The 26,240-nt window shown below is 56.8% G+C and overlaps 1 protein-coding gene, 2 long non-coding RNA genes and 1 other non-coding gene across 6 annotated transcripts; 2 read left to right on the top strand and 2 right to left on the bottom strand.

Moving 5' to 3' along the window:
- Positions 1-721: 721 nt before the first annotated feature.
- Positions 722-2,639, bottom strand: LOC116451107. The gene is made up of 2 exons (XR_004243094.1): positions 2,551-2,639; positions 722-2,152 (listed from the first exon to the last, which is right to left on the bottom strand). It is a non-coding gene; the product is annotated as an uncharacterized LOC116451107 (long non-coding RNA).
- Positions 2,640-8,173: 5,534 nt separating this feature from the next.
- Positions 8,174-9,914, top strand: LOC116451133. Its single transcript, XR_004243107.1, has 2 exons — positions 8,174-8,527; positions 8,650-9,914. It is a non-coding gene; the product is annotated as an uncharacterized LOC116451133 (long non-coding RNA).
- Positions 9,915-11,525: 1,611 nt separating this feature from the next.
- On the bottom strand, positions 11,526-11,597 carry TRNAE-UUC. The gene has a single exon. It is a non-coding gene; the product is annotated as a tRNA-Glu (tRNA).
- Positions 11,598-12,009: 412 nt separating this feature from the next.
- On the top strand, positions 12,010-23,932 carry LOC116451054 (ras-related GTP-binding protein A). 3 transcript variants are annotated; one of them, XM_032124178.1, is made up of 10 exons: positions 12,014-12,215; positions 12,656-12,689; positions 15,074-15,173; positions 16,160-16,226; positions 17,078-17,300; positions 17,925-18,020; positions 18,776-18,898; positions 21,238-21,329; positions 22,154-22,269; positions 23,458-23,932. In XM_032124178.1, exons 2-10 carry the CDS (start codon positions 12,663-12,665, stop codon positions 23,553-23,555), a joined length of 942 nt encoding a protein of 313 aa, XP_031980069.1. In that variant the 5' UTR covers positions 12,014-12,215; positions 12,656-12,662; the 3' UTR covers positions 23,556-23,932. The 3 variants fall into 3 exon arrangements, with proteins under 3 accessions (XP_031980071.1, XP_031980069.1, XP_031980070.1); XM_032124179.1 differs by lacking the exons at positions 12,014-12,215; positions 12,656-12,689 and adding an exon at positions 13,053-13,157; XM_032124180.1 differs by lacking the exons at positions 21,238-21,329; positions 22,154-22,269; positions 23,458-23,932 and adding an exon at positions 19,699-19,994 and having other exon boundaries at positions 12,010-12,215.
- Positions 23,933-26,240: the final 2,308 nt, after the last annotated feature.

Below are 26,240 nucleotides of genomic sequence, written 5' to 3' on the forward strand. Positions count from 1 at the left end.
TTACATTACAGAACCCAGGCAAAGCTTCTCTCACATTAAGGAACATGAAAAAACCAACATCACAATCCATTCCTAACAATGATGGAACGTGCAAAAAGCCAACATCACAATCCCGTTCAGAACAGAGGGATCGGCGGTGCTGCGGCCCGCCGGCGGAGGGATCAGCGGCTATGCGCATGCGCAGGCGGAGTGATCCGCCAGGAGGGACTATTTGTGATGCGATCCTGCCCGCGGAGGGATCAGCAGTGATGCGTCCCCCGCGGAGGGATCAGCAGTGATGCGTCCCCCGCGGAGGGATCCGTCAGGAGGGACTATTTGTGATGCGGCCCTTCCCGCGGAGGGATCAGCGGTGATGCGTCCCCCGCGGAGGGATCCGCCAGGAGGGACTATTTGTGATGCGTCCCCGCCTGCGCATGCGCACTGATCCGCGCACCCGCAGCCATCTGCGCACGCGCAAGGATCCGCGCACGCGCAGCTGCCAAAACGAGCTTCGCTCTAGAATTTGAAGGAAAGTTGAAGAAAAGGGACCGTTTAATAAAAGTTTAAGGGAATCAGGAGACAGCAGCACAAAGGGCGCTACGGCCGGGTGCTTCGCACAGAGACAAAGGCGCACCTTTACAGCCAAAAGATCTCCTTTAAAAGTACATCGCTTATTTTTATTCATCACCATCATACATCATTCATTAATTCTTTGGAGTTGCTGAGCATCGTCTTATCAGTCTTTTTCCTTGGCTCCATTCCGTCTGCTTTCGGGTTCTTTTCTTCTGACAAGATTTTCCATGAATGTGAAGAGCCCCCGCATCCTTCCCAAACTGAGCACCCAAACTGCAGACATTCTACAGCATTACATTACAGAACCCAGGCAAAGCTTTTCTCCCATTAAGGACCACGAAAAAACCAACATCACAATCCATTCCTCACAATGATGGAACATGTGAAAAGCCAATACCACAGTACATTCATAACAATACCTCCCTTCTCCTTTTTTTACAGATCATTTGGCTTGAGCAGTATCCCTTGTTGTTTTCTAGCCTTTATTATTTGCTCATTTTTTTCAAAAATTAATCTTGCTTCTTCAAAGGGGTCTTTGATATCATTTTGCTTCTTTAACACCACGATCTTTTGTGCCGTTCCACATGTAGCCAATTTTGGTTCCACAGGCATTGGTACTATTTGCATGCCTTGGACCGTAATAGACATTAATCAAATAAAACAGGGGATCAGGCAGGGGAGAAATATCAAGCCTGCAGTGGCACATAAAAGGAAGAAGCCTCGCTTCTTCCACCATTCTATTCCCAGTACATTATCCCACCAGCTAAGTTTTAGTGCGGATTCCCACTTTTGGACCGGTACATGGGCTATTTTTCTGATATTTTTGGCTAGATCTAGGATGGCATCCCCATGGTCATCTATCTTCAAACAACAATCTGATGTATTAAATTTTCTACAAACTCCTCCTTCTTCAGCCAGTAGATGGTCTAAAGCCAACCTATTCTGATACACCGCAGCTCTTGTTTGGCTCTGTTGGCTAGCTAGTAATTCCAATGCCTGACCAGTTTGGTTCGTTATTATTTCTACAACTGCTTGGAGTCTTATAATCCAATTCAGCATGTAAATTGGGGTTCCATACCCCCAACTCCCATCTTGTGCCCAGGTGGCTGGCCCATATGTTTCAATTATGCGCTCAGCGGGCACTCCCTCATCTCCCCATTTTTGAGATCCTCCAATCAATTCTCTTTTATTCCTTTTCAGATCCTCAGACACTGGTATTCCTAGTTGATCTCCATCTGGCTCGGGTAAAAGAAAGAATCCTGGGTGTATGATTCCCAGGGTACAACTCCCTTTCCACCAAGAGGGGAGCTTTGCCTATGCCCTTTTTCCACATATCCAAAATAGGCCATCTGGTGCCCTCCAGTAATCAAATTTTTGTTGGTTTATATTTTCCCAAAATTCTGAAATGTCTGGGATCCCAAAATAAGGATTTTTGTTTGTATCATTGCATTGAAAGAGTTTGACCTTATTACTGTACTTACAATTCTTTTCCTTTGTTTTTTCCTGAGTCCAATACAGAGATGGTTTCTCGGGGACCCACCATGTAAAAGTTCCATTACTGACCTTCTATCTCTTACAGGGAGAGTGTCGTTTCTGTGAACTACAATAGCAATATTTTATCAGTCTAGACATTTACATTTAACCCAGCCAGCATGTCCAGTAATGGGATGAATTCTTACTTCGTTCTTTTACCTCTGTTTCACTGAATTTTGGAGTCTCCAATTTTTCGTTCTTCGAGGTCAAAATTAACACAACCCTTTTTATCCCATTCTCTGCAGCATCCTCAGCCCCCCCGATCTGCCAAACTCCCTCCTCCCATCTCTGAGGCCATCCCCCCCGCTGTCCCCCCTATGTACCACAGCTCTCTCTTCAGGCAATCCCAATGCCTCTAAAACCTCCAAAACAAGTCTCCCATGCATCAGCCCCTTTCCCTCTGAACCAAGCAATCCCCTTTCTTCCCAGATTTTCCCAAAGGCGTGCACCCCTCCAAAAGCGTACCTTGAATCAGTAGATGTATTTCCCTTCTTGTGTGCTAAATCTTCCAGTGTGCATAGTCCCCCCATCAACTAAAGCCTACCCTGACGTTCTTTTTCCTTGTACATATCTGGAAGAACCGTCTCCAGATATTATTTCCTTCTGCAAGGGCTCGTTCCTCGAGATGGAACTTTGGCGTTTTGCTTCTCCTTTCAGAGGAGCAGCAGCAGAAGCGGTCGTTGCCAGGGGAACGGTGCAGGCGAGGGAGGGAGGGGGGGTAGGAGGTGGGAATCCTCTCGGAGGCCGATTCCTCCAGGGGGGGTAGGAGGTGGGAATCCTCTCGGAGGCCGATTCCTCCAGGAGCGGGGGAGCAAAGGCGGAGGCTGCTGCCGGCACCGCCAAGGGCACCAGCTCTTGGGGCCGGTACCAGAGGCTGGCGTGGAGCCTCTGCACGGGTCCGCAGCAGCCACGGCGACAGGAGGCCGAGCTGCCGGCGGGCCCAGCGCGGCCCGCGGGGCCGAAGCCGGGTTCAATGGAGCCGCGGCAGAGAACGCAGCGGGGGCAGGGGCTGCTGGAACGGCCGCGGACATCGGGACCGGGGCCGGAGCCGGGGCGGGCCCCAAAAGCGGCGGGCTGGGCTGGTGTGGAGCGGAGAGCGGGGCTGGGGACGGGCACAGGGACACCGAAAGCGGCGGGCTGGGCTGGTGTGGAGCGGAGAGCCGGGCTAGGGCCGGGCACAGGGACACCGAAAGCGGCGGGCTGGGAGCTGTGGAGCGGAGAGCCGGGCTGGGGACGGGCACAGGGACACCGAAAGCGGCGGGCTGGGCTGGTGTGGGGCGGAGAGCCGGGCTAGGGACGGGCACAGGGACACCGTAAGGGGGGGCTGGGCTGGTGTGGAGCGGAGAGCCGGGCTAGGGCCGGGCACAGGGACACCGAAAGTGGCGGGCTGGGCTGGTGTGGAGCGGAGAGCCGGGCTGGGGCCGGGCACAGGGACACCGAAAGCGGCGGGCTGGGCTGGTGTGGAGCGAAGAGCCGGGCTGGGGCCGGGCACAGGGACACCGTAAGGGGGGGCTGGGCTGGTGTGGAGCGAAGAGCCGGGCTAGGGATGGGCACAGGGACACCGTAAGGGGGGGCTGGGCTACCGCTGGAGCCGCAGGGGCTGGCGGGGTCGGCGGGAGCAGCGGGGCTACCGGCGGAGCCGCCGCCGCCGGGACAAGCGGTGGAGCCGCGGGCGGTGCCTGAGAGCCGGCACAGGCGGGACCGCGAGCTCCGGGAGCGGCGCTGCAGCTGCGAGCGGCGCCACAGGAGCCTGGGCTTGGGGCGAGGCAGGCGGGAATGGAGGGGGCGATGCTGCCAGGGGCTCCCAGCCCTTCTCTTTCTTGCTTTCCCTTTGCTCCTTTCCTTGGGTCTCGGACAACTTTAAAATTCTTATCCCCTCAGACTCTGTTTCCCACCCAGCATAAAGCGTACTTGCTTTCTTCCGTGTTAACGAGTTCTTTTGAATTTATAAATCCTTGTATTAGCGGTAATGGCCCCCGCCCGCGGAGGGATCCGCCAGAGGGACTAGTTGTGATGCGATCCTGCGCGCGGAGGGATCCGCCGGGAGGGACTATTTGTGTTGTGATCCTGCCCGCGGAGGGATCAGCGGTGATGAGTCCCCACGCGGAGTGATCCGCCAGGTGGGAGTATTTGTGATGCGTCCCCGCCCGCGCATGCGCACTGATCCGCGCACCCGCAGCCATCTGCGCACGCGCAAGGATCCGCGCACGCGCAGCTGCCAAAACGAGCTTCGCTCTGTAGAATTTGAAGGAAAGTTGAAGAAAAGGGACCGTTTAATAAAAGTTTAATGAAATCAGGAGACAGCAGCACAAAGGGCGCTACGGCCGGGTGCTTCGCACAGAGACAAAGGCGCACCTTTACAGCCAAAAGATCGCCTTTAACAGCGAGCTCCCGCAGCCAGCTCCCAATCCCAGCCCGCCTTCCCGGGCAGGGTTTCTTTCGGACCAGGGCTGCGTTTTCATTCCCTGCTCTGGGAGTCACCAGGTGCGTTAGGAGCGAGCCGATCCCGCTCTCTGAGACACAAGGGCTTGCTCGAGGAGACCGTTCCTGTTCCTCTGTTCCAGCCACTCTGCTCTCCCCAAAACGCCCATTTCCTCGGAGCTCCTCTGAAACTGCATTTCCATGGACCCAGGGCTCCAGAAGCTGCAGAGTCCTGCAATGGGGTTTCTTTGGGAAGGGACCTTAAGCTCTTGCAGTTCCACCTCTGTCATGAGAATTTCAGGGCTCTAAGACTCACAGAATGATTTGGGGTTGGAAAGACCTTAAAGCTCATCCAGTGCCAGCGCTGCCACGGGCAGGGACACCTCCCACTGTCCCGGGCTGCTCCCAGCCCCAGTGTCCAGCCTGGCCTGGAACATTCCAGGGGATCCAGGAGCAAATCCCCCCTCTCTGGGCAGACAGAATGAGCTAAACCTGGCTATTCCTGAGGGAGTGATGGCAGCACAGCCGAGTGCTGCATTCCTGATTCCCACTGGGAATCTCCATGTCCTTCCTGCTGTGGGATCCAGGAGTTGCAGTAGGATTTTTGTGTTTGGTGCTGCATTCCCAGCACAGCAGAACCTGTCACCCTCGGAAACACGGCCAGCGTGACAAGTTTTTGCTCCCTTTCTGCTTTGTTTTTGCTGTGTTTTGTTTCTCTCGACAGCTGGTTTAGAACTTCTGTGTTGCTGTTTAGACATCAAGCTTTGGGGCTGAGGTTTTTTTATTCCCAAGTGCTTGCTGGGAGTAAAAATACACTTCACATCTGCAGTGTGTGCACGTGGCTTGGGATGAATATTCTGGGGCAAAAAAAATTCAGGAATCAGGGAAAGAAAGAGATGGAAAAGAGAAAGAGAAAGGGAATGTGAAGGGAAAGAAAGAGGTGGGAAAGAGAAAGGGAAAGGGAAGGAAAAATTAGACATAAAAATAAAATTAAACCCAAAAATAAAAACAGAAAAAGAGACAGAAAGAAAAATAGAAGAAAGAAAAATGAAAATAAAAAGAGAAAGAAAAAAGAGGGAAAGGGAAAGAAAAAAGTGAGGAAGAGGAAAAGGGAAGAGCAGGTGGTAAAAATTGATGCTTAAACGTTATAGAATCTCATTTAAATTAAATTAGAAGTTTCTGTTTGCTCTAGAGATGGAACCAAGGATAACAAATGGTGCCAGGTGACATGAGGGGAACAGGATTTTCTGAGTGATCCCAAATGAACTGGATCAAATAATGGAGCAGGGAGGCAGTTTAGGGGACCCTTGATACCCCCAGAAACTCCTCCAGAAGGAGGAAAAAATCCAGACTAAATCAGCCCTGGGATGTTCCGGGGCGTTCCTGCCTCAGCTCTGTCCCACTGCTCTGCTCTGGGCTGTGGGATTGGACACAACCAGCGCTGCAGCACGTGGGGACTCACTGAAAAAGGTTTTTTTTCACTAAAAACCAGTGAACCAGCAGTGAACGGCAAAAATGGACAATTTCCGTTCCTGTCTCCGGGAAAAGCAGCAGGGATCAGGCCGGGGAGGAGGTCGCTGGCTCCGGGAAGGGATTTTTCCAAGCCGGGAATGAGCGCGGGCAGCAGAAGGAAGAAGCTCTGCAGGAGCTGCCGCGCCGCCTCAGACACGGAGGGGCTGCGCTGCCCGAGCGGAAGCGGCGGGAACAACGGGAACAGCGCGGGCATGGGGAACAGCGGGAACAGCGCGGGCATGGGGAGCACCGGGAGCGGGGGGAGCAGCGGGAACACCGCGGGCACGGGGAGCACCGGGAGCGGGGGGAGCAGCGGGAACACCGCGGGCACGGGGAGCACCGGGAGCGGCGGGAACACCGCGGGCACGGGGAGCACCGGGAGCGGCGGGAGCAGCGGGAACAGCGCGGGCACGGGGAGCACCGGGAGCGGCGGGAACAGCGGGAATACCGCGGGCACGGGGAGCACCGGGAGCGGCGGGAACACCGCGGGCACGGGGAGCACCGGGAGCGGCGGGAGCGGCGGGAACAGCGCGGGCACGGGGAGCACCGGGAGCGGCGGGAACAGCGGGAACACCGCGGGCACGGGGAGCACCGGGAGCGGCGGGAGCAGCGGGAACACCGCGGGCACGGGGAGCACCGGGAGCGGCGGGAACACCGGGAACACCGCGGGCATGGGGAGCACCGGGAGCGGGGGGAGCAGCGGGAACAGCGCGGGCACGGGGAGCAGCGGGAGCGGCGGGAACACCGCGGGCACGGGGAGCACCGGGAGCGGCGGGAGCAGCGGGAACAGCGCGGGCACGGGGAGCACCGGGAGCGGCGGGAACACCGCGGGCACGGGGAGCACCGGGAGCGGCGGGAGCAGCGGGAACAGCGCGGGCACGGGGAGCACCGGGAGCGGCGGGAACACCGCGGGCACGGGGAGCGGCGGGAGCAGCGGGAACAGCGCGGGCACGGGGAGCACCGGGAGCGGCGGGAACAGCGCGGGCACGGGGAGCACCGGGAGCGGCGGGAGCAGCGGGAACACCGCGGGCACGGGGAGCACCGGGAGCAGCGGGAACACCGCGGGCACGGGGAGCACCGGGAGCAGCGGGAACAGCGCGGGCACGGGGAGCGGCGGGAGCAGCGGGAACACCGCGGGCACGGGGAGCACCGGGAGCGGCGGGAACAGCGGGAACACCGCGGGCACGGGGAGCACCGGGAGCGGCGGGAACAGCGGGAACACCGCGGGCACGGGGAGCACCGGGAGCGGCGGGAGCAGCGGGAATACCGCGGGCACGGGGAGCACCGGGAGCGGCGGGAGCAGCGGGAACAGCGCGGGCACGGGGAGCACCGGGAGCGGCGGGAGCGGCGGGAACAGCGCGGGCACGGGGAGCACCGGGAGCGGCGGGAACAGCGGGAACACCGCGGGCACGGGGAGCACCGGGAGCGGCGGGAGCAGCGGGAGCAGCGCGGGCACGGGGAGCACCGGGAGCGGCGGGAGCAGCGGGAACAGCGCGGGCACGGGGAGCACCGGGAGCGGCGGGAGCAGCGGGAACAGCGCGGGCACGGGGAGCACCGGGAGCGGCGGGAGCAGCGGGAACAGCGCGGGCACGGGGAGCACCGGGAGCGGCGGGAGCAGCGCGGGCACGGGGAGCACCGGGAGCGGCGGGAGCAGCGGGAACACCGCGGGCACGGGGAGCACCGGGAGCGGCGGGAGCAGCGGGAACAGCGCGGGCACGGGGAGCACCGGGAGCGGCGGGAGCAGCGCGGGCACGGGGAGCACCGGGAGCGGCGGGAACAGCGCGGGCACGGGGAGCACCGGGAGCGGCGGGAGCAGCGGGAACACCGCGGGCACGGGGAGCACCGGGAGCGGCGGGAGCAGCGGGAATACCGCGGGCACGGGGAGCACCGGGAACAGCGCGGGCACGGGGAGCGGCGGGAGCAGCGGGAACACCGCGGGCACGGGGAGCACCGGGAGCAGCGGGAACACCGCGGGCACGGGGAGCAGCGGGAACAGCGCGGGCACGGGGAGCGGCGGGAGCAGCGGGAACAGCGCGGGCACGGGGAGCACCGGGAGCGGCGGGAGCAGCGCGGGCACGGGGAGCACCGGGAGCGGCGGGAACACCGCGGGCACGGGGAGCACCGGGAGCGGCGGGAACACCGCGGGCACGGGGAGCACCGGGAGCGGCGGGAGCAGCGGGAACAGCGCGGGCACGGGGAGCACCGGGAGCGGCGGGAGCAGCGCTGCTCCGGGCGCGCAGTGCGCAGGCGCGGGGCCAGAAGCGACCAAGGGCAGGCGGCGGCGCGGCGGTGACGTCACAGGGGCTGTGAGGGGGCCTCGGTCCGGGCTGAGGAGCCGCGGGAACCGGGAGCGCTTTTGGGGTCGGGACTTGGGCCAGGGGGATCCCGGGGGCCACGCGGTGTCTTTGGTGGCCTTTAGGAGGGTCAAAGGAAAGAGTCTCCGGTTGTGGGTGAAAAATCTCCGTTGAGAGACACCCCGTGGAAGAGGCTGGCGCTGTGCTTGTGCCGGGTGAGTGTTCCAGGCTGGATCTGGTTGAGGGATGTGGGAGAGGCGGCTGCGATCCTGTCCGTGTCCTGGAGCTGGAGGCAGCAGGAGAAGGGCAGAAACCCTGTCCCACATCCTCTCCAAAGGAAGAGTTGGAGGTGGTCAAGAGAAGGAGCTGCTCCAGGCTGTGATTTATCCGTGGAGGAGCTTCCCCGCATCGCTGGAGCCGTGTTCTGCTGCTGGCCGACAGCTGCTGTCACACTCCCCCCACATGCCGGGATGGAGAGCAGGAATCTCCAGCCCTGCCCCTGAGTCGGGGTGAATATTGTGCTGAATGCACGCTGAGGGTTAAACCAGACACTCCCGGTTGGCGTGCAGAGCTCGACAAGCTCAATAGCAGCTCTGCGTGCAAGCTCCGCTTGTCCTGTGGAATCCTGACAGCTTTTCGAAAGGATTCTGTAGCCTTCAAAGCGGGAGATAAGACAGGAATGTTGTAGGAAACAAGGATGGTTAGGGCTGAGCAGAGCTGGGGAGACGGACAGCAAAGGCGTGCCCGGCTTTCCGAGCAGAGCTGGGAATAGAAGGGGAATCTCCGTGTGCAGCTGGAGGATCCCCCTGACAAGGCTCCCTCCTGTGCAGACACCTCTGATCATTCCCTGGTTTCCTCCTTTTTCCCTGCACACGCTGCTCGCTCATTTGGAATTACCGCAGACGAGACACGAAACGGCTGCAAAGGGGATTACAGAGGCTGTGGAGCAGCAGAGGAGTTTCTGTCAGCCTGAGCTCCCTGCACAGCTCTGAGACATGCACATATTCCTAGGGAATCCCAACAGTCTTGACATCTGCTGAGCCCTGAGTACAACTTTTATCAGAGAGCAGCAAACCCCAGGCTGCTTTTTGTACACAAAATGTTTGGTCTTTGAGTGTTGGCAGCTCAGTTTGGGCCTTTTTCTCCTTGACAGTGATGATTCTGTAGGGTCACTGATTTGTTTCAGTGCAGTGGCTGCAGTACTGAAGCCAATTAAACAGTACCTGGTGATGAAGCTATTTTTGTCTTGTGGGCTGAATTAGGAAAGTCTGGATATTTTTGGGAGTGAGCAAATCTTCCTGCCTGATTTCCTGTGCTGCTGCTAAAGATGGTGGGAAAGCCTTTATCTTTTTATCTCTGTGCAAACAGCCCTAAATCCCAAATCCACGGTGGTGTGTCAAGGGAAGCGTGGAGCTCCACCTCTCTTAGCTCTTTGTGGTCTGCCACAGTCATAAAAACAAAGAGTTTGGAGTGCTCAGTGCTCGTTCAGGGGTTGCATTTCACTCCTGGAGTGTGGGGTTATCTCTGCACAGCCCCCGAGCTGCACTTTTTACAGCTTTTGGGTTGTTAAGTGAAAATTTGGCCAAATAAAACTTCAAAATTGAACGACTTGAGTGTAGAGGATCTGTGAGCAGAGGGCTCTTGCTGAACAAGGACAGCTCAGAGCAGCTGCTGGCAGCAACTGAATGTTGTCATTGTGCAGCTCAGTTATAAACTGAGTTCCAAAACTGGAGACAAGTTGCTCTCCTACAAGAACATCAGGGAATTAGATGAATTTTATCAGAATATTCTTTGTACCATTTTCTTCCAAAATCTGCTTTAAAAATAGAGGAGAGGTCCAGAAGGAAGGGGGGTGGGAGAGAAAAAACCATTTTATTCTCTTCCCCCTTCACAGCTAATTAGACTTTGCATTTTTTTTTCTGTTTAATTGGGATATCTGAGAGTTCAGCAAGAGGAACAAAGAGGTGAAATGGCTCCAAATTCTCATGGACCTTGGCACAGTTTTAGGGGACACAAAGTCACTGTCACAGCTGCTCCTGGGATGTGTTTTGCATGAATATAAAATGAACATACCCAGAGTCAGACAAAAGTCTGCAGTTTGGGGTTCAGGCTCTGACGAGGAATGCTGATGTTTGAGATACAAAGAGAAAACATTTGTAAAAATCAAATACAAAAAGGAAGGGGGGCTGGGTGTTTTCCCCACATCTTTCCCAGTTTTTAAAGGAGAAATCTAAACCCATTTTTATGTCCATGTTGGCTTTAAAATCCTTAAGGAATGAGGGGAAAAAAAGCTTGAAAACCTGGAATCCTGTGGGACAAGCACTGCCATTCCCACCCATTAAATAGCTCAAGGTCTGCCAGGCTGGAATTCCCTTGGAGCTGAAACGTGCCGGATGCCAAGGGATGGAGGGGATACGTGAGGTGCCCGAGCTCTGGAAGGGGGTGACAAGACTCTGAGGGGGGACACGTGAGGTGACAAAGCTCTGAGAGCGGTGATGGGACTCAGGGGGGACACCCAGGGTGACAAAGCCCTGGAGGGACCCAGAGGTGATGGCTCTAAGGGGACACAGGAGGCGATGGATGGCTCTGGGAGGGGACACCCAGGGTGACAAAGCCCTGGAGGGACCCAGAGGTGATGGCTCTAAGGGGACACAGGAGGTGATGGATGGCTCTGGGAGGGGACACCCGAGCTGGTGGCTCTGGCTCCGAGGAGCTCCCAGGATATCTGGCACCAGGAAACCCCAGCAGATCTCAGAGTCCCACAGGTTTGGGAGAGCTCCCAGGAATCCCTTCAGCAATGAGCTCCACACGTGTATAAGTCTGTATCTTATATATGGATTCTATGTACGTATCTTCAGATTTTTGCTGCTGGAGTTGCAGCACAGTCCAATTTGCCTTGAGCAAGTCAGGGCGGTTTAAAACACACCGTGGGACACAAGCATGAATTTTCTTGCTTGCCTTAGAGAAGAAGCCAATTAACAGCATGGTAATTAGCTGGGGGCTCTGTGCTCCAATGTACTTGAGCGTTCAAACAGGTGGGAGGCTGCGTTTGCAGTGGCAAAGTGCTTCCTACGGCTTCAGGAGGCTCCTGGCGCCGAGAAACTGTACCACAGAGATGCAAAAAAAACAGGGCCCTGAGGAGTTCTGAGGAAGAATGTGCGGAAAAACTAGAGATGAAGGCGGGGAAGCTATCCGGGAGGAAAAAAGGAAAGCTTCCCATACCGGGAGTCGAACCCGGGCCGCCTGGGTGAAAACCAGGAATCCTAACCGCTAGACCATATGGGAGACGCTGAAAGCAACGCTTCCCGCGCACCTCAAAATGCTGCCGCCCCGCCCCGCTGATCCCCGCGGTGGCTCCGTCGGGCCCCGCTCCGCCGCCCCGCGGGAGCCACCGGGAAACACCGGGAGCCACCGGGAATACCCGGGACTCACCGGGACCCCGGCCATAAACGCCCCCGCCCTGCCAGAAAGGCCGTGCCCTCATCCAAGATGGCGGCCGGGGGCTTCAGCCGCCCCGCGCCCGCATCACGTGACGGCGGGGGACGCGCGCGGGCGCGCGCGGCGGGCGGGGCGCGCGCGCTCACGTGACCGGCGGCGGAGCGCTGGGTCCCGTGAGCGCGGGGGGCGGGACGGGGGCACCGCCACAGGCCCGGGACAGGCCCGCGCCGCCGCCCCCCTGCCCCGCCAGGCCGGGGCACCGCCACCCGCCCCCGAGCCGCGCCGGCAGCGCCCCCCGACCGTCCCGAGCCGCCCGGCCTGCCGGGGCTCACATCGGCATCACCCCCCCGAGCCTCCCCGAGCCACCGGGGTCGCACCGGCAGCGTCCCCCGGGCCGCCGGACGTACCGGGGGTCCCACCGGCATCGCCCCCCAGCCGGCCCCGAGCCGCCCATCGCCGCCGGAGGTACCGGGGCGCGGCCCGGCCCGGGGGGCGCGGGGGCCGGGGGCGGCTGCGGAGCATCCCGGGGGGATCGCGGGGAAGGGGCTGCGGAGCGTCCCGGGAAAAGGGTTTCGGGGCCATACCGGGGAAAGGGGCCATACCGGGGAATCCCGGGAGAACGGAAGGACATCCCGGGAGAAGGGGCTGCGGGGAATCCAGAGGAAAGGGGGCTGCGGGGCCATCCCGGGGGAAGGGGCTGCGCGGGGACTCCCGGCACGGCCGCAGCGATCCCGCCCGGGCCGGGTGATTTCGGGAACGCCGGAGGTTTCCCGGCCGCAGCGGGAGTTCCCCATGGCCCGGAGCAGGGGGAGGGGAGCTGGGGCTGTGTCAGAGCTTCCCCAGTGCCGGGGGCGGGATTGGGATTGGGAGGAAAGCAGCGATCCAAGGTGGGTTTCTCTCGGCAGGTGTGTGATGCCAAGCACAGCCATGAAGAAAAAGGTAAGGACGGGAAGGAGGATCCTGTGCTTTCCTTCCCCATCCCCATCCATGAACACCGTTTGTTGTATTCGTCCCTCGGGCTGGGGCTCCGGTGCCTCTCGGAGGCAGCGCTGCATCCTCTGCTGAAAGTGCCCGGCGTTAAAACCGGGTTTGATCCTGGCCTGGGCGTGGGCTGGGTTCGTGCAGAGCCTTCCCCGGCAGTTGCTGTTCCCCGGGCGCTGCCGGGGCTGTTGCAAAACCCTCTGCGAAACGCTCTGCAAATGCCCTGCTCAGGGAGGAGGATCTGCTCCAAGCCCGTCCCTGTCCCTGGGCCACCCTCCCGAGGTGTCCCAGGAGCCCCGCATTCGCTCAGGGCTCCCGGGAGGATGACATTTAACACAGCAGCAGCTCTGGGAATCGCAGGGGTGGGTGTATCCCAGCAGGAGCGTATCCAGAGCTTTTAAAGGAATATCTGGCTGCCCTTCCATGGTGAGGTGGGATTGGGTTCCCTGCCTGGCCCTCGGTGCTGCTGTCTCACCCCTCTGCAGGGCCTCTGCAGCCCAAACTGTGGGAATTGGGGCTGGTTTGGGCCGTGCCTCGGAGTGGGATCGAGTTTCTGCCTGGGATTTTGTGCTGGTGCTGTGAAATAAGAGCTTGGCTGTTCTCTGGGATCAGCTCAGGGGACAGGACAGGACAGGGCACGGCACCTTCTGGGGTGGCCTCTCCTGCCTGCCTGGATGTGAAACAGCCAGGAACAGGATTTTGTTGCCAAACCCTGGAACCTGTGGGCAGCTTCCCTCTGGCCAGGGCGCTCCCAGCCCGGAGCTGCTGCAGGAATGACCTGAGCAAGCAGGATCGGGGAATTCTGCCTTGGTGTTGTCCCGAGGCTGTGGCAGCTCCTCTCTGCTGTCACAGGGTGAGGGTGGGAGGCTGGGCAGGCGCTCACTGGCCTGTTCTCCTGAAATCCCTCCTGGACGGGAGACTCATTTTGGCTGCTGCCGAAAGCTGGATTTGGCTTTGTAGCTGGGACTTGTTTAACAGCTGGGTTTTGTGAGCAAGGCTGTGCTGGCTGCCACTGATGGGTTTGTTTTGTTTAATTTTTATTTTTAGATCACAATGTAAAGCCTTGCCTGGTGTGACTGTCTCTGGTGTGACTGTCTCCCCTCATCCCAACCCCCAGCATTCCCTCTCCGTTTTGGCTGCCTCTCCTTTCCCCTGAGGTCTGCAGGGATGGGACACCATGGAGCCAAGTGTCTCCTCTGGGGAGGAGTCACTGGAGCCATGAAGAGTCTCCCCTGCTCTGGGGACCCTGACCTGGGCTGTCTCATCTGCTTTTCCCTTTCCTTCTGGTCTTCTGGCACCTGGTACTGGAAATGTCCCTGGCATTTGGGGAAAAGAAAACCAAGCAAGTTGTGGGAAGAGCAGGATTAGATCTTTAAGGTCCCTCCCAACCCAAACCACCCTGTGGTGAGGAGAGAGTGTTTGGGGTGGAAAACCAGGGGGTGAGGGGTTGTTTCTGGTCTGCAAGGGTTGAGACAAAGCTGCTGCTCATCCTTAAAGCCCTTTGTGCCACCAGAGCCATCAGGTGGGAGCAGCTGGGAATGGGGAGGCCGCTCCTGATCTTCCCAAGTCCTGTCCATGTTTTTTGGGAAGAGTGTTCAATCTGACTATGGACAGCAGGGGGACGGGATGACCAGGGCCCAGTGACCATGGACAGCAGGAGTTGGGATGACCAGGGCCCAGTGACCATGGACAGCAGGGGGACGGGATGACCAGGGCCCAGTGACCATGGACAGCAGGGGTTGGGATGACCATGACCCAGTGACCATGGACAGCAGGGGGACGGGATGACCAGGGCCCAGTGACCATGGACAGCAGGGGTTGGGATGACCATGACCCAGTGACCATGGACAGCAGGGTTGGGATGACCATGACCCAGTGACCATGGACAGCAGGGGTTGGGATGACCAGGGCCCAGTGACCATGGACAGCAGGGGTTGGGATGACCAGGGCCCAGTGACCATGGACAGCAGGGTTGGGATGACCATGACCCAGTGACCATGGACAGCAGGGGTTGGGATGACCATGACCCAGTGACCATGGACAGCAGGGGTTGGGATGACCAGGGCCCAGTGACCATGGACAGCAGGGTTGGGATGACCATGACCCAGTGACCATGGACAGCAGGGGTTGGGATGACCACGGCCCAGTGACCATGGACAGCAGGGTTGGGACGTGTCTCCTGCTTCCCACCTGCTCCTCTTTGCCTCTCTCCTGGTGCATTCCCAGCTGGAATGTGCCAGTCCTGTGCTTAGTAGCTTTGGCAGTCAGATGTCAGCTCGAGGGAGCTGGGAAGGACTCGGTGCTCTGTGAGAACTCATTTTTCCTTCTTTCCCTCTCTGCAGGTGCTGCTGATGGGTAAAAGTGGGTCTGGGAAGACCAGCATGAGATCCATTATCTTTGCCAACTACATCGCCCGGGACACGCGGCGCCTGGGAGCCACGAGTAAGGAATTCCCGGCTGAATTCCCAGATCCCAGGGCTCCAACCCTCTCATTAGAGGGGCGGGGCTGTTCCCTGCAGCGATCCCTGGGTCGGGTGTGGCCCTGCAGGTCCTCCCAGCTGCCACACCTCACTGGGAGCTTCACTCCCGGGATCAGCCAGGGACAGGCAGGAAGTGGAGAGAAGGGAAAGGCAGCACTGGGATGGACTTTGCTGCTTTATTATTCAACTTTTATCCTTAACTCCTTTTTTTGGGGGGGATCAGGGAGCAGCCTTTGGTGTAGCTAAATCTGTCAGCCTGCTCTGTGCTGGTGGAACACTCCTGCTGTATCCAGGGGTCTCCAGCACAGGGATCCTGCAGTGCCCCCGTGGTTTTGGCAGGATGATGCACTGGGCTTAATGAGAGCCTTTCCTTTTTCCCTTTCCAAAGCCTTTGTTGGGAAAGAGCAAGAAGGGATTCCTCTGGAAGAGGGGGAGGAGTTGTTGGGATCTGGTGCTTCTCGCTGGGAAGGGTCTGTGAGGATTTAGTGTCAGGGATTGGTGTAAATTTCCTCTTTGCCATAAATTTGGTCTCTTCCTGAAGTTTGCATTCCCTGTGTTCCTGGTTTTTTTTTGTTAAGGAGGGCTTAAAGCCCTGCAGAGTCATCCCTCAATATCCCTGGGATCAGGGAATGTGTGCTTGAAGGGGAATTGTGCTTCCCAAGGAGAGCAATGGGCTCTGAATTCCTCTGGGAAATGCTGTTTTGGTGGGATTTACAAACTGGGGCTGCTTTGTGAGGAATGGCCCATCCAAGGCCAGGCTGGACAGGGCTTGGAGCACCCTGGAATAGTGGAAAGTGTCCTTGCCCATGTCTGGGCTGGAATGAGGGCTTTAATCCCTTCTAGCCCGAACCATTCCATGATTTTCTGCTGATTTCCATGATTTTTGGCTGCCCGAGCTCTGCCCCAGGTGTGTGGTGCAGTCTGTGAACTCCTGCTGTCTCTTTGCAGTTGATGTGGAGCATTCCCATGTCAGATTCCTGGGAAACCTGGTGCTGAACCTGTGGGACTGCGGAGGGTAGGTACTGATGATTCCTGTCCTTTTCCAACCTCTGGGGGAGGCTGTGGGGAATCGGGGATGGAGCAGAGTGGATTCTCCTCCCCCAGGGATGAGGTGTGCCAGGGAAAGCCCCTTCTCCTGCTGTCCTGAGGTGCTGGAATTGCTCATCTCCAGCTCCATCCAGGTGGGATTTGTGCAGAGAGGCCACTCTGGACGTTGATCCCATGGCTCCTGGAAGCAACTTTTTTCAAGGAATGCTGTCCCCTCCTCAGCTCCATGGCCTCTGGATCATCTCAGCCGTATTCAGGCAGAGTTAAAGGAGCTTTAAATCCTGGGATTTAAGGCTGAGCTGATGCTTTAGGTCACATTTCACCTGTTGCTGTTTCACAAACAGCTCCTAAAGCCAGCCTGGGGCCAGGAGCAGCAGGACACGAGGGAAGCTTCAGCTTCATGGGGGGGCTGATGCTTTCCAGGAGCATCCAGCTTTCCTTGGGAATGCTCAGGGGATGCAGCTCCAGCCTGGCCTCCTGAGTGCAGCTCCAAATCCCAGCCTTGCCTTCCCGGCAGGAGGAGTTTCCCACAAACCCAGCGTGCCAGGCAAGAGCTGCTCTAAGGATGATCTTTGCTACAAAAATTCTGTGCTCGATTTAAGTGCAATAGTGACTCCTTCAAAAACTCCTCCCTTTTTTTTTTTCATCTCGTTAAACATTCCCAGGAACTCTCTTCTCTTGAAGGGAAATCTCCCGGTGGGACTCTCTTTGGGAAATGTTCCTCTGAAAACCTCATCCTGAAACTGTGTCTAAACTGTAGTGAAAAAACCTCACGGGCTCTAACGGGAGTCTCCCTGTTTTCCTGCCCTGCTCCCTCAGCCAGGACACCTTCATGGAGAACTACTTCACCAGCCAGAGGGACAACATCTTCCGCAACGTGGAGGTGCTGATCTACGTGTTCGACGTGGAGAGCAGGGAGCTGGAGAAGGACATGCACTACTACCAGTCCTGCCTGGAGGCCATTCTCCAGAACTCCCCCGATGCCAAGATCTTCTGCCTGGTGCACAAGATGGACTTGGTGCAGGAGGACCAGCGGGATCTGGTGAGGAGCTGGGAGTTGCCATGGAAATGCTCCCACACGGAGCATCCCCTGTGCCATGTGGGTCACGCTTCAAAGGCAGCCCCTCAGGGCTGTTCCTCGAAAGCTTTCTCAGATGTTCTCAGAGCTTCTCCTGCCTTTTTTTAAAGTGTGGCATCCCAGAATCCAGTGGAGAACAGCAGTGATGGTTTTTAGGGATAAAAAAAGCCTTCCCTGCCTGCTTCCAGAGCTCCCAGCACACCTTGGCTCCGGGAGGGAGCAGAACTGGAGGGAATCCAGCTGCTTCAGCCCCCTGCTCACAGTTTGGATGGGGGTGACAGTGACAGTTGTTTTCAGCTCAGCTGCTTCTTTCAGTCCAGCCCAGGCTTTGTGCTAAAACACCCCCGAAATCCAAGAGGTGACACTTCCCCAGTTAATCAGGAGATGGTTTCTGTGGATTGATCCTGCTCTGCCTTCCCAGAAATCCTCTTAAGCCCTTGAACATCCTGGGAGAGCTGGGGATCAACCTTTCAGAGGTGTTTGGTGCCTTTTGAAAGGTCACAGGGAGGTGGGAAAATGCTGAGTTCCTACAACCACAGCACAGGCAGGAATATTTACACTCAACCCCAAACTCTCTTTGTTTCCCAGATTTTTAAGGAGCGTGAGGAAGACTTGAAGCGCCTTTCCCGGCCCTTGGAATGCGTTTGCTTTAGAACTTCCATCTGGGATGAGACACTCTACAAGGTTGGTGTAGCTTCCTCTCCAGACCTGCCTTCCCACTTGGAACAGGAGCAGGAGGAGGATCCCTGTAGCTGCTGCTGGTCTGTCAGTGATTGGCCACGTTCAGCTTCTTCTGGAGGGTGTAAATTAAACCCAAATTAATCCTGGGTTTAATCAATTAATATAAAAAAGTCAGGAGTGTGTGGTAGCTATCAGGAACTTGGCAGACAGGCATCCCAAATATCCCCTGGCTCTCGGGAAGGATGAGCTTGAGCACTGCTCCACGCCTGGGGCAGCAGCTGGGCAGGGAGGGGAGGCTGAGCTTGGAAACTCCGAGTCTGGGTGAGGGCAGATGTTGATCCCAGCACTCCCAGTCCCTGCTGGACTTGTTCCTGGCCTGTTGGGATAAGGTGGAACTTTGTTTGGATCAGGGATGAGCTGCCAAGTGTCCATCTGCGCCCTGACCTTGCTCAGGATTAAAACTCTCTGGAAACTCGAGCGGGAGGAGACAGAAGCATTCCCAACTAAAACCAGGGATGATTTAAGCCTGTTCAGCAGCACTGGGGTTTCTCTGCCTGGTGGAGCAGAACCTGAGGCAGGGAAGAGTCTCCTCAGCTCTGGGCTCCCTCTGGGACCTGGGCACAGAGGGGGGAGAAGCTTCTCAGCCTTGCCCAGGCTGTCGCCAGCCAGAAGTGCCAAAAATCCCTTTGGGAGCATGTTTATCAGGAGGGGCTGAGGAGGGAAGAGTCAATGGGACCTTTCTGTGTCTCCACGTGCAGGCCTGGTCCAGCATTGTCTATCAGCTGATCCCCAACGTGCAGCAGCTCGAGATGAACCTGAGGAACTTTGCTCAGATCATCGAGGCAGACGAGGTGCTGCTGTTTGAGAGAGCCACGTTCCTGGTGAGTTCCTGGGATGGATTCCTTGGATGGAGCCTCCCTTTCCCTCCCCTCTACTCTGGAGCCAGGCTGGGAGAGCTGGGAATGTTCACCTGGAGAAGGGAAGGTTCCAGGGAGAGCTCAGAGCCCCTTCCAGGGCCTGAAGGGGCTCCAGGAGAGCTGGAGAGGGACTGGGGACAAGGCATGGAGGGACAGGACCCAGGGAATGGCTTCCCAGTGCCAGAGGGCAGGGCTGGATGGGAGATTGGGAAGGAATTGTTCCCTGTGCGGGTGGGCAGGCCCTGGCACAGGGTGCCCAGAGCAGCTGGGGCTGCCCCTGGATCCCTGGCAGTGCCCAAGGCCAGGCTGGACATTGGGGCTGGGAGCAGCCTGGGACAGTGGGAGGTGTCAGGGTTGGACCTGGGGGAGCTTTGAGGTCCTTCCACCCCAACCCACTGTGGGATTCCACGGAAGTTGGGAGGTGCAGAATGCCCTGATCCAGCCCTTGGGACACTGAAAGCAGCTGCTGGGACCCCGTGGCTCATGGGACCATCCCAAAATCCCCCCCTGCAGCAGCTGAGCTGAGGTTTGGTTGGGGTTTCCTCCTCCAGGCTCTGGTTGTGTTTCATGTCCCCATTGTGGTGGGACTGCTCCGAGAATCCCTCTCTGTGCAGGGCAGGAACCTTTTGTAGCTTCAAAACCAAACCTCTCCACTTCCTCCTGCTGGGGCATTTGAGCTGCACCTGATTTCTTTGGATTTTTGATGTTCTGCAAATCCAGAGCAGGGATAGAGGATCAGCCATGGGATTGTGATGCTTTTCCAGGGTATTGTGCTCCCAATCCCTCTGCAAAGGTGCTGGATAAAACCACCCCTGGTGCTTGTCCATATTCCTGATTTCTGGGCTGGGCTCTTCACACTTGGCACCAAACTCCTGCTGAGCTGAAGGAAATATTTGAATTTTTCTGAGTGTTTTCCTTGCTGGTGATTTGGAAATGATGGAGGGAATTTGGGAAAGGAGCCACGACTTTTCTTCCTCCTTCAACTATCAGAAACAAACACTTGCCATGCCTGGCAAGTTCTGCTTTTTGACCTTCTGGAGATAATAAACAGTTCCACCTTGGGGTGTGTGACAGTGTGATTGTTACAAGGACATTTTTAACTGAAAAAGGATGATCTTTGCTACAAAAATTCTGTTGCTACAAAAATTCTGTGCTTAATTTAAGTGCAGTGGTGACTCCTTCAAAAACTCCTCCCTTTTTTTCATATATTTAAACATTCCCAGGATTCTCTTCTCTTGAAGGGAAATCTCCCTGTGTGACTCTCTTTGGGAAATGTTCCTCTGAAAACCTCATTCCAAAATTATGTTGAAATTGTAGTGAAAAAACCTCATCTGGGAAGTTCAGGAAGGAAATCGAACACTGGGAATTGCAAGCCTTGGATGTGGCTAAAGCTGTGCTTGTGGGAATAATTGGGCAAGTTTAAAAGTGATGGGTTTAAGGTGGTTAAGGGAAAAAGAAACCTAAAAAACCTGTTAGATGTGATTCCCTGGGTAGAGCAGAGCTTCACATCCCTGTGCCAGGGTTCCGGACACATCCAGTGGGAGCTGATTCTGGGATTCTGAAGAGTTCAAAGCAGCTGGCCTGAGGTTTTTAAGAGATTCCTGTTAGGTTTGCAGTGGGGATGGAGCTGTTGGTGCAGGAAACGCAGCTCTCACTGGACATGGCTGAGGAGGGAAGGGCTGGGGCCACCAGCACGGTGGAAATGTTTCTGGAGATGTTCTCAAGGATTCCTAAAAACCTTCAGATTCTCTGGGTGTTGGCATCCAGGCACTCAGGGCTGCTCCTGGCTGCTGGATCTCGGGGGGAGGGAGAGGAGAGAACTGCTCTGAGCTCCCTCTGCTCTGACTGGAGTCGTGGAGAGGGAATTCCTAAGGACCCAGCTGCCTTTGAGCTGCTTTTCTTAGGGAGGATCAGCTTGATTTGGCTTTGGGATCACTGCCTGTGCAGGATGGGCAATGTCCCAGCAGCACCTTAGGAGGGAAAAGCTGTCCCAGCACTTGGCCCATTCCTGAGGTGATGGATGCCTTTTTTCCCTTGATCCATTTTTGGATCAAGATTAAATGGCTGCTGAGGTGGAGCTCTCAGCCCTCAGGGGGACAGTGGTGTCACCTGGCAGATCTTTGTGTGCTGATCCTGTCACTGAGTCTCCTTTCTCCACGAGAGCCCCACAAGAACTGCTGTAAACACTTCCCAAGATCCAATCAGCCAAAAAAGGGAATCCCTGCCCTGGTGCCCAGCCATTCCCAGAACTGCTGCTGGGAAGGCTGTGCTGGGATCCCTGACTGGCTGTGCCCCTTCTGCAGGTGATTTCCCACTATCAGTGCAAGGAGCAGCGGGACGTGCACAGGTTTGAGAAGATCAGCAACATCATCAAACAGTTCAAGCTGAGCTGCAGGTGAGCTGCTCTCATCAGCGCTGGGGAGATCAGGGCTATCCCAGCTTTTTCCAGAGGGCTCTCCAGAGAATCCCAGTTTGACTCTTCAGCAGCTGGAATGCCAGGGTGGAATTGCTGCAACACAAATCATTAAATGTTAATTCTTCCATTAACTTCCCCCTTTGCTGATGGTGGGAGAGCTTTGGTGCTGTTTTATTCCAGCCCTCCTTCTCCTGGATCAAGGCAGAAGAATTCTAGGGCTGAACTGATCTTGGAACCTGGGAATGTCAGCTGGAGAGCTCTGCTCCAGCCCTGTCCCTGAGGGCTGGCTGGGGAGGACGGGGTTTGCAGACACTGTTATCCCCATTTCCAGTGGAAAAGTGGGAAGCTTGGCTTTGCACAGCCCCCAGGCTCCACAGTCAGGTTAACACTGGGGCTGTGTGGAGCTGGAGAGGATGGAGAAGTTTCTGGGTGGTTTAGAGATGTCCAGATGTTTCCAGATATTCCCATTTTACGCTTATTTCTGCTGCTCATCCAGAGTGTCCAGCTGGGAATGGCTGAGCCCTGGTATCCACGGGGAGCAGGCCTGGTCAGTGGGGTTGTGTCTGGAATTTCCTTCATGCAATGCACAAATCAGCTGATATTGTTCTCATTTGGCCCAAAACTGAGGAATTTTGTCTCTAAAACCAAGCCCAGCCGAAGCCCTGCTGTAACCACACCTTGCCAAGTGGGAATTCCAGCTCCTCCATGTTCCCAGCAGCTCGGATCAGGGATATTTTGGCCATGTGGGCACAAAAGCTCTTCATTCACTGTTTTTTTTTCCCTTTGATTTCCTTGTTTTTCAGTAAGCTGGCAGCTTCTTTCCAGAGCATGGAGGTCAGGAACTCCAACTTTGCTGCTTTCATTGACATCTTCACATCCAACACATATGTGATGGTGGTCATGTCAGACCCCTCCATACGTAAGTCAGAGAAACCTGTTTGGGCCAAAACCAATCCCAAAAACCCACAAAGAAAAAAATCAAAAAAAAGGTGAAATTAGTCCAGTTTAAACCGTTGGGAAATGAGTTGTTAATTTCAGAAGTGATTTTAATTAAGAGAGAGGGATTGAGTGCGAGCAGGGTGGGGAGGTCATGTGATGGTGGTCATGTCAGAGCCAAGAGAAACCAGTTTGGGACAAAAAAAACCCAAGAAAAACCTTTAAAAAGGTGAAATTAGTCCAGTTTAAACTGTTGGAAATTGAGTTGTTAATTACAGAACTGATTGTAATGAAGAGAGAGGGATTGAGGTGAGCAGGACCCTGCAGAGGTGGTGGCACAGCTGAGCTGCTGCTGCTGTCCCAGGAAACCACCAAAGCAGACCTGGCTGAGCAGGTCGTGCCTAAAACCTATTTTGGGCAGTTGGGAGCTGGCAGCCCCGGTGCTTTTTGGGGAGGAAGCAGGGCTGGCTCATGTCTGGGTGTTGCTCTGGCTGCCTGGGCTGTCTCTAGTGGACAGGCTCTAATTTTAGCAGCATCTATTTATCCCAAGGAGGAGCTGCAGCAGTGCCAGCCCGCAGCCCCTGGGAGCAGTTCCCTGTTTACGCAGCTCTTGGAATTCCTGCTGGGAGCTGAGGGGCTCCAGGGGCACTGCCCAGGACTCCTCGGGCCTGCTGCTGTGGTTGCTCTGCCCTCCTCACTTAGGGAATTTGGGACAGTGTGGGATCCCTGGTAGTGAGGCATTGCTGGGCTGGGGAGCAGCTGTGGGATGAGCAGTTCTCCCTGGGAGAGGCTTTTCCTTTTTTCCTGGGATCAGCCAACAGCCCTGACCATCCCACATTAAATCTTGCCCAGACTATCCCAGGTCAAATTTTACCCAGACCTTCCTACATTAAATTTTGCCCAGGCCATCCCAGATCAAATTTTGCCCAGGTCTTCCCTCATTAAATTTTACCCAGAGCATTTCACATTAAACCTTGCCCAGACCATCCCCCATTAAATTTTTCCGAGACCTTCCCCCACTAAATTTTGGCCAGCCCCTCCCACTCTGGATTTTGCCTGGCTGGGGAGCACCAGGGCACACCCAGGCCTTGCAGACAGGCAGCCCTGAGGACGTGGTGATCCTCACCCGTTTTAACTTCTTTTTATCTCCCCTGTCCCTTTTCCGTCGCAGCTTCCGCGGCCACTCTGATCAACATCCGGAACGCCAGGAAACACTTTGAGAAGCTGGAGAGGGTGGATGGACCAAAGCACAGCCTGCTCATGCGCTGATCCCAGGCACTGGGGCTTTGGGGGGAGAAAGAACGGATCGGGACTACTTCTTTTTAGGAGAATCTAACACTGTCCGTGTCTTTGTTGGGCTTTGAAATGAGTGTGCTGCTTGTTTTTTCTCCTCATCACGTTGGACACTAGAGCTGGAGGTCGGCTGGATCCACTTCCCGGAATTCCCTGGCACGGGAGGGGTCGGGAAGGAGGCAGGACAGGTGATGTGTGCCCTGCAGGGCTGTGGCAGAGCCCTCGTGGATGTGTGGCTGCCGGGTGATGGGATATTTACTGTTTCCTTGGATGGTTGCTAGAATAAGTTTATAAATTTCTCCTCGTCTTCGGTCATGGAAATAAATTTTTGCTACCAGGGATTTCAGATCCAAGAGCTTTGCAAAGTGGGTTTGCTTTCTCCCAGATCCCGGGGCAGCTTTGGGAAGCAGAGCTGTAGGAGCTGCATGGCTCCCTTCGTGTTTTTTGGGGGGATTTGGCTGAAAGCCATTCCAGAGTTTCACTGGGAATCGCTTGGCAGCATCTCCCTCCCTTTTTTCTCTCTTGCTGCATCAAGTTACTCTGTAAAAAAGGGTGTGGTGCTCCGTGCCTGGCTCTTCTGTGTATCCCTGCCCACACACCCACGGGGAGGGGAGAAATCCACCGGGGCGAGTCCAGGGAGTGAGAACGGGAAGCTAAAAGGGCTGGAGAACCAGGGGGCTCTGCACAAAAGCTCCCAGCCCTGCTCCATCCTCCTGGAATTCAACACCCGCGTCTCGCACCGCCCACCCGGCAGCTGCCGTGCCTCGGCCTGGGGGAGTTCCAATGGGAATCATCCCCGTGGGAGAGGAGCTGTTCCCACCAGGAGCCTCTGGAGAGCTGTGAATGGGCTGGGCACGTGGCGGAGTTTGTGCTCGCTGGGATGCAGGTGTGGAATACCTGGAGTGGGAATCGTGGAACGAGCCCCGACACAACCTCGGTTCCCCCGTGGAGCTGCCCCATGGTTGGGATCAGGCTGGGATCAGGGCAGACCCTGCTGGGAATGTCACAGCTTCCCACACTCAACCCTGCCCTCGGAGCAAGAGGGTGATCCGGCTGTTGAAGCCTTGGGAATATCCCCTCCCACAGGGAAAGGCTTCAGGAGAGCAGGAGAGGGCTCCTGGTCGCAATTCCAGGAGACTGAGGCCCCTTCTGCTGGGAGCTGTTCCCGCCGGAGGCGCGGGGAGGAAGGACAGTGGGAACGCTGCCTCATTGCCATGGTGACGCCGAGGTGCCAGTGGGTTTCCTTAGGGATCAAACTGCAGTGGAAGTGGGATGATGTCAAAAGGGAACGTGGGGTGGGGGGCAGGTGACGAGGGGCTGGGAGGGACGAGCGGGGTGGAGCTGCCAGGAGCCAAATCCCGGCCTGGCCGGAGCCTCCCAGGGCAGTGACCCGGTGGGGGGGTTGGGGTGAAGTTCTGCCGTTCTCCTGCTTCAAATCCCTTTTCCCGAAGTGCACGGATTTGGGGGCTCTTCGGGAATCAGCCTTGTCCTTTTGCTGTGGCCAAGGTGCTCATTGAGTGACAGCCTGTGACAAACACGGGGGCTGTGTCAGGCCACCTGCCCTGCCTGCTCCCATAGCACTGTGCTGTGTCCTTTCTCCCTTCCCAAAGCACATCCCAGGCATTTTTGGGAGCCTGGGGTTGGTGACTGCACTGGCTCCTTCCATTCCAAGCAGGGAGGTTTGGGAGATCAGGCTCAGCACCCTCATTCCACCTTCTGGAAGACTCTCTCCACTTTCTCTGGCAGCTCTTGCCATCAGAAAACAAAAAATAAATTGATGTCTGCTCCAGATGTTTCTCACACAAACATCATCCCAAACCTGGACGAGGTGGCTGTGATCTGGCCTTTTCCTTCAGCACTTGACCTTGGAATGAGGAGAAACTCGATGCCATGTGTCACTGAGATCCTGAATAAATCCCCCCTTGGCCCTGTTCCTTTCCCCTCGGAGCTGCTGTGGGGTCTGGGATGAGTTCCCTGGGGCAGGCTGTGCTCCCTGGGGTCGTCTTGGAGCTAATTCCAGGTTTTTTGACCATTTCTTTCTTGTGTTGGAGCATGGATGGCTCCGCTGGGGTCAGCTCCAGGCTGTTTCCCCCAGGATGAGCTCTGTAGGGTCTCCCTGGGGATGCTCCCACTTGTTTTCCCTCCTTAGTGGCACAGAATTGTCCCCAGGAGCTGCTGGGGGGGGTGGACCCAGGGCTGTGGTGACCACACGCTGCTCTCCAGCTGGAACCAGTTCCTCCAATGCATCCAGGGGGTCATGGATTCTCCAAAGTCACCCTGAACTGTCGCCGCTGAGTTGTGGGCACCTCATGAGGAGCATCCGCACCATTCCCTGCCCAGGGTCCAACCCCTCCTGCCCAAATCCATCCTGGGGGATGAGCAGCTGCCAGGGAGAGTGGAGAGGGGACCTTGGGGGACCCCCTGCCCTGCTCTCCCTTTTCTTCTGTGTTTTTGGGGAGGTCACCGGGGCCTGCAGCTGGTCCTTCAGCTCGGTGACATTGGGGTGGGGGCCCCTTTGGGTGCGGGGCCCACTCATCCCCCAAAAGCTCCCCAGGGGAGGTTGGTCCCTACCTGAGCTCATCCTGCTGTCTCCCGGGGTGTTTCCTGAGGAGGGGAAGGGGTTTTTGCCAAAAAAGGGTCGGTTTGGTCCTGGTTGAGGCA

Source organism: Corvus moneduloides, chromosome 14, assembly GCF_009650955.1.
Source record: "Corvus moneduloides isolate bCorMon1 chromosome 14, bCorMon1.pri, whole genome shotgun sequence".
Classification (NCBI taxonomy): domain Eukaryota; kingdom Metazoa; phylum Chordata; class Aves; order Passeriformes; family Corvidae; genus Corvus; species Corvus moneduloides.

Excerpts from the sequence above, each read along its gene's own strand:
- LOC116451054 (XM_032124178.1), top strand. The coding sequence starts at position 12,663 with ATGCCAAGCACAGCCATGAAGAAAAAG. Across the intron at positions 16,227-17,077 it reads AACCTGTGGGACTGCGGAGG|CCAGGACACCTTCATGGAGA; the intron begins GTAGGTACTGAT and ends CTGCTCCCTCAG. Across the intron at positions 22,270-23,457 it reads CATGTCAGACCCCTCCATAC|CTTCCGCGGCCACTCTGATC; the intron begins GTAAGTCAGAGA and ends TTTCCGTCGCAG.